This window comes from Arachis stenosperma, chromosome 5 (assembly GCF_014773155.1).
Source record: "Arachis stenosperma cultivar V10309 chromosome 5, arast.V10309.gnm1.PFL2, whole genome shotgun sequence".
Taxonomy (NCBI): Eukaryota; Viridiplantae; Streptophyta; class Magnoliopsida; order Fabales; family Fabaceae; genus Arachis; species Arachis stenosperma.
In genome coordinates this window covers 134,166,762-134,177,325 of record NC_080381.1, presented here as the reverse complement: position 1 = coordinate 134,177,325, position 10,564 = coordinate 134,166,762, and the positions used below count along the sequence as shown (strand labels likewise).

General features: G+C 30.9%; 1 protein-coding gene across 1 annotated transcript; it reads right to left on the bottom strand.

The window, feature by feature from the left end:
* Positions 1–1,118: 1,118 nt before the first annotated feature.
* On the bottom strand, positions 1,119–10,321 carry LOC130981456 (putative phospholipid-transporting ATPase 9). Its single transcript, XM_057905052.1, has 11 exons — positions 9,899–10,321; positions 7,826–9,150; positions 6,913–7,023; positions 6,408–6,684; positions 6,100–6,188; positions 5,902–6,010; positions 4,110–4,322; positions 3,635–3,760; positions 3,424–3,522; positions 2,943–3,134; positions 1,119–1,751 (listed from the first exon to the last, which is right to left on the bottom strand). Exons 1-11 carry the CDS (start codon positions 10,319–10,321, stop codon positions 1,119–1,121), a joined length of 3,597 nt encoding a protein of 1,198 aa, XP_057761035.1.
* Between the last annotated feature and the right edge of the window lie 243 nt (positions 10,322–10,564).

The window sequence follows — 10,564 nt, the reverse complement described above, 5'->3', positions numbered from 1 at the left end:
AACTTAGCCTTTGATTCTTTGAGCATACACGTTCAAGTTATTATTCCCAGCAATGGTAATTCTTAGATATTTCTTTTTTTTTTTGTTTTAAATGCTCTTATAGGTGTTGTGTTGTTGCTGTGTTTTAAATGTTCCTTTGATTCTTTGTTGTGTTGTCGCTGTGTTGTCTTTCTTTTTTTTCGAATGTTTGTATTGATTTGTTGTTTGAGGACCTGCACACCGACTCGAATTCTCGCACTCTTGCAATGAAGCTTTCCATGTTAAAACTATTTTTACATACAAAATGAATGTGGAGGGAAGGATGTTATTAAGCAATTGGAGGGTTAATAGTGCTCATTCAATGCTTTTTTTTTTTCTGTTAAGCATTATGCTAAACTTGTTAAAATTGGTTTGAAAACTGTTAATTTTTTGTTAAAGCACGTTAATTATTGTGTTGATCTTGTTGAAATTATGTTTGAAACTTTTTGTTAATCTTAGTTAAATATAGTTAGTTTTTGTTAATTTTAGTGTGTTTATTTATATTTTATTTATTATTTTATTATAAAACGATTATTTCGATTGAATTACGATTGAACCGATTGGACCAATAAATCAATCATTAAAACTGTTCGATAATCGATCCGATTTTCAGAACGTTATTCTCTTCATTATTCAAAAGAAGAAACCAATTAAATTTTTTCTACTTTTTGCAGGAAAGTAATGCCTAGAGAAAAAGATGGAGAAAAATTTAGTGTTGTTTGATGACTCTAAGTTAGGAATGAAATTGTGATATGAGGGTACAGAAATTCTATTAAGTTAAAAATCTTAGCAGAACCATTTGAAATAATACGTACTCCGTGATGAAGACAAATTAACAAATAAAACAAATAGATAGTTTATTCTCCATTCTGCAATCAAACTTCAACTCCCCCAATCCACAAAAAAACAATCCCCCAAAATGAAAAAAGGTTTTGTGCATTATGCGCTTACCATGAAAATGGATATACAAGCAACATTCCCTTGTAGTGAGTAAGCAATTCAAAAATGATATGCACAACAAATATATTTTCAACTTTCTATACACAAAACTACATTTCCTTTTTCGAATATGGAAAAAAGAATAGTAAAAAATATAGATATCATCTATGGTCAGTGAAGCTGCCTCTAAGGCTGTTAGTCTTGGCCGCTCTGCGTGCCGTTGATCCAACAGTTGTGGGCCTCAATGAACTTTGCCGCACCATAGCGCAAAACTCGGGATCATTCGTCTTTCCTTTGTGCCTCAACCACTGCACTATTTCATGATACATGGGAAAGAATCGCATCTGTAGTGCTGAGAAAGTGAAGTATGGTACAAGTGTTGTGATTACCACAAAAAATATCAACAGCCAATAGCATGGAGTCGGAGCCAGAGTTTCAACAAAGACATGGTAAGCGTTTCCAGAAAACGATGAGGCCATTGCTCCATAGGTAAGGAGGAAGATATACCAGATAACAATGGAGCCCCATATTAAAACATGTTGAATCAGGGTGAAGTAATTTACAGCAAGTGCCATTTGCAGGTTTACTACCCAAACCACACAAGTGTACATTGTTGCTCCTAGTATATCTCTTCCTGCCGTTCTTCCTCCTTCATCAAAGGCTTGAATCTCCATAGCTTTTGTGCAGAAGAAGAAAATTATTATGGAGCTAATAAATCCATTAAGCATCCAACTAAGTATTCGACGCCAGCTAAAGAGGATGTTTTCTACACCTTCTCGATACAACATAGGAAACTGCCACATCAATAAAAAATAACAAAAACCGATTATCGAAGAAATGAAAACCAGAAACCAATATAAGATAAATCAATGATTAGTGAATTTTACTTTATATAAGCATGAGGATTTATTTACATGGTAAGATGTAAGTGATCAACATGGAAAGGGTTCTATTTACTTCCCTTTATAATGGGCTCTCTGGATACCAAAACTGAATAAGCCTAACTCAAATCCCACAAACTTGATCAAGAGTGAAAGATTACTCAAGACTTTTTAAGGCTATTGTGTAAAGTGTTCAACAGGAACCATATATATCATATTTCTCTTATATTAATATCAAGATAATATCCAAAAGCCACCATGAGAGTTAAAAAGCAACCAAGAGTAAGAACTTGTTTGGGTGAGTTTTTTAAAAAAAAATCTTTTTTCGAATTATCTTTTTTTAAAAGATCTTATAGAAAAATAAAAGTAATTTTATGTTTGGGTATCTTATGCAAAAAGATCTTTTTATCTATCAATTATGTTTGGGTATAACAATATAGAAGTACTTTTTTGTTTATTTATTATATGAAAAATATTTTTTTAAAAGAAAAAAAACTTTTAAAAAAAGATATAAATTATAGCTCCTCAAAAAAATGTTTTTTTATTTTTATTTTTCTAGTGTTTTTACTTTTACTATTAGAAATTTTCCAAACACGTTAAAAAAAAAAATTCATTAAAAAAAAATCCTTTTTTATCAAAATAATAATGGCGCTCAAACACACATTAAATGTCTTTTCTAATTTCTAACCATTTGTCTAAAAGATAAAGCGTCTCTCCACATTTAAAAATTTTTAATTAGTTTTCAACCATTCAAATAATTGGTCTAAATAGTTTTTATAAATAGTAATTTGCTGATGTATTAAAAGCTTCTTAAACTAATTACTTGAATAATTAAAAACTGATTAAAATTTTTGAATTGTGAAAAAGCATTTTGTCGTTACAGACAAACGGTTAAAAATAAAAAATAGAAAGTTACTCATCAATCAATATGTCAAAAAGGGCCTCATCATGTACGAATTATTGCAAGTTTTTTTTTCTAGCTTCTTTATATGGACTCTCTATCTTTGCTATTCTGTCAACTAAAATAGGGCTATTGAATTTTCATTTGAAAAACATTATTAGAAACATGAAAACCTTAATAAAATATTTGAACAATAAGCTTACCCTCAAACAAAACCGGGCTGATACATCCTGGTCAAAGACCCCAAGGGCAATGACTGGAAGTGACGAAAAAAAGACATTATACAGAGACAAAAACCAATCATTATACGCAGGTTCTCCAGAAAATGACGCATGGACCTCAAACAAGAATAAAGTGAAGCCAAATGTGATATTCTTGTAAAAGAAATAACATATCTGTAATAAGAAGAATGAGCAAGTTAATATACCAAATAAAAGTTAAGGTAACCTTTTAGGGGTGATTTCGACTTTGTACCTAATCGTTATTTTGGTTTTATTTTTGTTCCTAACTTTAATAACATATATAATTACTTTTTAGTTTTTAAAATGATTTGAAAATTAAACTGCATTGAAGATGCTAAGAGATAAAAATAGAAAAAGAAAATGTTTGGAAGAAAATTGAAATCACCCCAAAATGTTAAGAAAAAAATATACTTTTCCTAATATAATTTATTGTTGCCTATACCATTGATGAGATTCTCCGGTAACACCAATGTCCATGCACAAGAAGTAGTCGTTCCAAATAACAAAACTGTGCAATTGCAACATCACTGGACATAACAGCCTGTAAGAAAAAGATACAAATAACAACATGCAATAAAAACAAAGGAAATGGAAGCAAAGACCAACGAAAAGAGCAAAACGAGAACAATTTATCCTTTTTTTTTGTGAATAACCTGCATTCCTTCAACACCACTGATTCCAATCCCTATGTCCGCTTCTTGAAGCATTCCGACATCATTAGCTCCATCTCCAATAGCTAACGTAGTTTTACCGGTTCTAGATTTTACAAGTCTGGTCACCTTTAAGAGAATAATCAAGAAAAAATTATTTTAAGCCAGCCTTTTTAACAATGTAATTAGAATGAGGGTAATATTCTAAATTAGTTCCTAACGAATTTTAGTCGGATAATGTGATCCATCAACAAATTAATCACCAAAATAGTTTTTAAGAATTTTTAACATTTTTAAATATAATCACTCCTTTTAAAAAGGCAAAATATAACGTTAAAATTTGTTGAATAATAAGTGCTAAACTAAAAATTCTTTAGGTTCTGACTTGGAATATTACTCTTAAAATTCTTATCATAAGGAGGAGAATAAAAAAGAGATGATGCTAAATGGAGAAGAAACCCAATAGTCCAAAACATACCAATGCTTTCTGTTTTGGCGATGAGCGACAACAAATAACAGATGCACATTTAGTTGCTAAATCCAGAAGCAAGTCCTTCATATCATCCTCTAAAGCATAAGTAAGTGATTTGCCATCAATAATTAGAGCAAATGCTTGCTCAGGGGTTCCACTAGCAGCTGCAATTTGTTGAGCACCTTGTGATAGTTGACGCTGAATACTTTTTCTTGAAGCCTATGATATAATATAAGTTGGAACAAAATTATCATAGCTTTATATATAGTTTCATCAAGACATTTGAATTCTAGTGAATTACATAAAACACGAGCAACAAAGACGATTTATAACGTGAAAAGAAAGACATAAAAAATAAAAAAGATAAATAAAGGTGCATATTAAAGAATATATTGAAAGTAAATAAGTGGACCATATCATTATATGTAGGGACGTATGTGGGTTGGGTTGGGTAAGTTTTTTTTTTTGTCATTTTTTTTGGAAAAGTACGAGGAGCCAATGAAATATTTGTACAATGTGTATAATGGAGGTTTATGGAGTATTAGAGATATAACCATTAGTGTTACATTTTTTCATCAGTTGAAGTTTTTGGGATGAGTGATATCATGATATGGTATTAGAGTGTTAGATTCGAAAGGTCAAGAGTTCGATCATTAGTGAACCCCAAAATAAGTATAAAAGATGTTCATTTTATAACTCAATAGCCTATTATACACATTGTACAAATAGTCTATTATTGCCTCCCTATTGGAATCTTTTTTTTTTTTAACCTTTCGACCTTAATTCTTTCAACCTTAAAAGAATTATATATATATGTATGTGTGTGTAACTATAAGAAGGTATATATAGAAATTATGCGTACTTGATCAATGACAAAGTCCAATTTTTACAAAAGTATTAGTCCATTTCATCTTTTTTAAAATGAAATATTATAATATTCTTTTTTTTTTTACCACAACTAACAAAATATATGTATATTGTTTTCTTTATTTTAAGATTAGATTATTAGTGGGTGGCATAGGTTATATATGATTAAATCCACCTACAAATCAATTGAACTGATTTCACTTCTCACCCAAACAAAAATTTTAAAATTTTTTCTTTGCATCCACTTGCAATTCTCTAATTAGGTTTTTGGGAGATTAGTGTGAGTGAGAGAAAACAACTCTAGAACGAGAGAAGAATGAAAATATTATATCTGTTTTTTGTGCAGAGTTGTCATTTTTTAACAACATTTTTTTTGTTTATTTACCATTAGATTGGCCTAAAATTTAGACTGATTATTTGGTTCTTCATTTTAAATAGTTGGATCATTGATATGAGTCTATAAAAATAAAATTTGTTGTCACAAAATAATTCTAAATTTTAGATATTTTCATTTTCTAACTTCCTATTTGTAAATTTTAGTGTTTTTGTTGCTGTTATATGTATAATTCATGTTTTATTAAATATCCTCATCTTGTACTCTATATTTAATTATAACGAAGATATTTTTTTAGTACTAGTTTTATCTGTCACATTAAAAATTTTGGTATATTTTTATTATTGTTTTATTTAATATATTTGCTTGATAATAATTGCTGCGTTATTGAAAATATTATTTATTGCTCTTGTTAGATATTTGTATTGCTTTTACTGGTAGGCTGTACCTGTCTACCAAAATCATGGGATGGTATTTTTCGAGTTTGAACCGACCCATATTTTCTAGTTGGATTGGGTCAAAATGCATGAGTTGATGGGTTAGCACATAAAATTTAGGATAAAAGAACATAAAATTAAGGCTGGAATTTAATTTTACCTTGAAAATTTCTCTCTTATCTCCAACCTTCTCTAGTGATCGAATTTCTGGAGTATCCAAATGAATTATGATTTGTGTCATTCCTTCTCTAAGTAAACTACAAGCAAAACTGTAGTAGTATATGTTGTAGTCAAACATCTTGAAAAATAATTTTCATCCTGAAGCCACTATAAAAACTGCATAGCCAAAATGTCATACCCAATATTGATGGCAGTCTCCATTTTATCCCCTGTCAAAACCCAAATTTTAATTCCTGCTTGAGAAAGCTTGTCAATGCAATTCGGAACCTAGCAAAACATGAGAAGCATCAGAAGTCCTATTTTATATGATAAATACGAGTAATGCTAGGAAATTCATTTTTTTGGACAATATTAATCAATTTTTTTTATTATACTTATCTTAAATTTTTGACTCTGCATCATAAACCTTTTGGAAAAGTATGAGGAGCCAATGGAATACTTGTACAATGTGTACAATAGAGGTTTAGGGAGTATTAGAGATATTACCCCGTGTTGGAGCTTGTCCTCTATTGCAGTGGCACCAAGTAGAATCATATTCCTCTCGATGTTATCTGATACTTCCTCAATCATTGTTTCTCGATCTGCTGAAACTGAATTTTTTGCTTCGGTAAATTTATCTTGAAACTCCTTGTATTCTTCTTCATCAAGCTCGCGGAACGCTAGTATCAATGTCCTCAAACCTGCATCGGCATACTCATGTACATGTTCCAAGATTTTCTCTTCAAACTTTCTTCCATTGTTTGCAAGTCTTTCAAACATGACACTTCCAAGGAAAATAAAAATGACATAAGCAAAGTTTGCAAATATCGAATATGAAATGTATATGGTGTGTGTTTGAACTTTGAACCCATTAAGTGATTCAAAAATTTATTGTGTTAGGCAATTTTTTTCAAGCAAAAGTAAATATGTTTTAGCATAATAAATGAACAAAAATATAATTTTATATTATTGTATCTTTAAATTACTTTTATTTTTAAAAAATATCACAAACCTGTCAGCACCTTTACAAAGTAGCAAAATTCTTCCCTTTTCATCTTTTACTATGACTGACATTCGCTTTCTTGTGCTATTGAATTCTAAAACATGGAGAAGCATGTATGTCCTGTAAAATATGATTAGTTAGTACATATATGGTGTATTAATCAATCTTAACTTGAAAATTGAAAATTCCAAAAGCAGTAGCTATAAACAATAACAAAATTTGGAATATAACATTGTAAATGTATTTTCTTTATAAGTGAATTCCTTAAATTGAAAGACAACAAAATAATAATAGGCAAATAATAGAAAATCAACAAAGAAGCTTAAAAAGTGTTAGATTACAAAATTTTCTTATCCAAAACCATAGGGACAACTTTTTCCACCATTTATGCCAATGCATAAACTAGAAGTTAGATGTCATCAAAGAAAATTTAGTCAATAATTTTTAATCTAAAAATGTACATCATTGGTACAATTTACCTATCATATTAGTATTTTTTTTTTAAACAAAAAAGACAACAAGACGAACCATATGTAAAAAAAAAATAAAACAAAAAGATCAACAAACATCTTTAATTTCTTCGTTATTGACACAATCGCACTCCTTGTAGTTTTTAATCCCAAAAGCTTAAATTGATTTTGGGGTTCACCAAAAAATCGAATTCTTGACTTTTCAAATCTAGAGTTCTAATACCATGTCATGATACCACTCATCCTAAAAACTTCAGCTGATGAGAAAAGGTAACACTAATAATTATATTTCTAATACTCCCTAAACCTCCATTGTACAATTCCATTGGTTCCTCGTACTTTCCCAAATGGTTAATATGTAAAATTCATGTGGGTTTCCAACAAGAATTCACCTTAAAAGTTGATTGGCAAACATACAAAGAAACAAATAATATAAAAACAAAAAAGCTTGCCTCTTAACTTTTTCTTGAGAAACAGGATCCAACTCAAAGATTGATAAACTAGTCTGAGTCCTTTTGTAGAATTCAAAGCCAAGTTCTTTGGCCGCAATGACGAATGCTGCTTCATCTGGAGATTCAGCTTCATAAGAGATATTTCCTGTGTCTTCATTAATTTCTGGTATAGCTGTATGACAAATTGCCAATAATCGAAAGAAATTCCGGATAACATTTGCATGAGGCTCATTAACCCAATTTCCATCCATGATCCTTTCATCTGTAAAATTAAAACCTTTGATTGGTGCCTTTCTATCAGGAGAGTTTCTTAAGTCATCAAATTCTAAACCATTTCTTCTGTTCATGGCCTTCTCCACCTCTGTGACTCCACGACCATAAGCGACTCCGGCAATAGAACATTTGATGAACTCCATTGAATTGCAAGTGAGAGTTCCAGTTTTATCAGAAAGAATTGTGTGAACTTGACCAAGTTCCTCATTCAAGTTGGAAGTAATGGCATGAGCTGGCTTGTCTGTTTCTTCATGATACATTAGGATATCTTGGTTTATGAAAATGCTCTGAAGGACCTTAACAACTTCGATGGATACATACAATGAGATCGGAATAAAGAAGCTGTATAACATTAAGGCTGTTAAACAATGGAAGAAAGCAGCAGCAGGTGCTCTTTTCGGATCAAAGAAAATTGTAGAATCATCTGGCCTTAGATACCATCTTTTCATCACATTATTGTTCAAGTCCTGTTTAGTTTCAATGCCAAAGAAAACTGATCCAACAAGTGCCATTAGGAACAAGATTAAGAACATGAAATAGATAACCCGATCCATCTTCCTCTCGATCTTGCTTCTCTTGGAAGGTGGAGAAACCGAGTTTTGGATAACCTTTGTGTCATGACCGGTGAAGATGACAGCTCCAAATATGTAGTCCGTGTTGCGAAGTTTGGAATCTCTTAGGAGAAGCTGCTGGGGAGAAAGTGCATAAACTTGCTCCTTAAACTCTATGCTTCCAACAAATGTATACAAGTTTGCATTGGGGTCTTCACATTTGATTGAAGCTCTGAAATCACTCAAGTTGTCTTCTGTTAAGGAGCAAGTTACTTCCAAGCCTTGTTTCAACTTCAAGTTTGTTTCTCCATCTAAGTTCATGGTCTCAACATAACAAACTGCATCCTCATAACTTGATGAAAGAAGTAGTAGGTCTGCAGGGAAGAACTCATCCTTTTCAACCTTAACTATGTCACCCACCTTTAGGTTCTTCCACTCAGTACATTCAAAAACTCCATCCCCTTTATGCACTTCCACTATTCTATTGTTCACCTCAATATCCTGCAATGCTCATATTCAGACTATCACATAATAACTTTCTTTTAACACCAATGCAAGACTCATTTATGAAATCACTTCCTTCCAACTAAAAATAAAAAAGATAAAAGGAGGTACTATAATTGAATGCTTTGGTGTGTCATTTTTTACACTTACAACAAATTAGTGACTTCAGAATTAAAATTTACGTTGAAATTAATTGATGAAATGAAACCGATTTTATTTTAGAAAAATAGTACTATCAATCTTTATAGAGATCTAATAAAAAATTGGTGGCTACTCCAATAAAAATTTAATGATTGTCATCGTGTAAAGATATATCATTTTGACTATTGAACGATAGATTGTAGGGCTTGATTTCATTTGAAGTAAAAGTGTTATCTTTATTTAAAGTGTTACAAAATAAATAAGTTACACTTTTTAAGCAAGAATCATCATAAGAAAATATTTTTGACATCTTCATAGGAGTAGTTGCTAAAAAATTATCATTTATATAACTATCTTGATAGAAAATTTAAGAATATAATTGTCTTATATATATACAAAAAATTGACTATCAAACCAATTATTAATATAAAATATATATTAAAAATAAATCAAATAATACATATATTTATATACAAATACTAATTTTGTATGTGTAGATAGTATTTTTGTTAAAAATAATGTAAGATTCAAATTGAATTTAAATTAAGTATTAAAGTAATAAAACCAACATTTAGCTTTAAATAACTGTTTATGAATGGAGTACCTGCTTTTTGCGACGCATATCTTCAATACCTTCTTTGACCATTGTTGCAGTAATGACAACAATTAAGGGCAGAATGGCACTGACAGCTGTATAAGGCGCAAGCTTGGTAAAGGACAATACACCAGTGACCAAGAAAAAGAAGTTTGCAACTCTCCTAAACTGCTCAAATAGTGACTTGGGTAAGAAATTTGCAACAGTATACTTTGTGGATCTCACAACATTATCTGCATACTGCTGGTTGTTATTGTTGTTCCCAGAAGCATTCTCAGAGCTCTCTGAAGCCTCATTCAACACAACCACCCTTGAAAAGCCAGGACTTCCAATTCTAGAATGTTCTTCATTCAGTAATGATTTCTTACCACATGCGAAAGTGTAGATCTTGCTCAGACGTAGATTTCTTAATTTTCTAGTACCCTTCCTCATTTTTGTTTCAATGTCTTGTTTTTTCTTTCTATATGCAGAAAAAAGGGAGGAGTCAAACTAATATTATGGTTGTTATTCACAACCCGAATTGGAAACTATTTCCCCTTTGTGTTATATCTTCAACTCCCTCATAGAGGCTGGCACAAAATAAGCCTGAAAATTTATGGCATTTGATCAATTCTGTTTCACACGTGCATGAAGAACAATAATAGGAAGGATTCGAAGAAGGCCAAAGGGTTGAGC

Bases quoted from the DNA above. Each gene is read 5' to 3' on its own strand.
- LOC130981456 (XM_057905052.1), bottom strand. From the start codon at position 10,321: ATGAGGAAGGGTACTAGAAAATTAAGAAATCTACGTCTGAGCAAGATC. The intron at 6,685-6,912 runs GTTTGTGATATT...TTTCCTTGGAAG, and splicing joins CTTTGTAAAGGTGCTGACAG to TGTCATGTTTGAAAGACTTG. The intron at 3,523-3,634 runs GTTATTCACAAA...TTTTTCTTACAG, and splicing joins GTGGTGTTGAAGGAATGCAG to GCTGTTATGTCCAGTGATGT.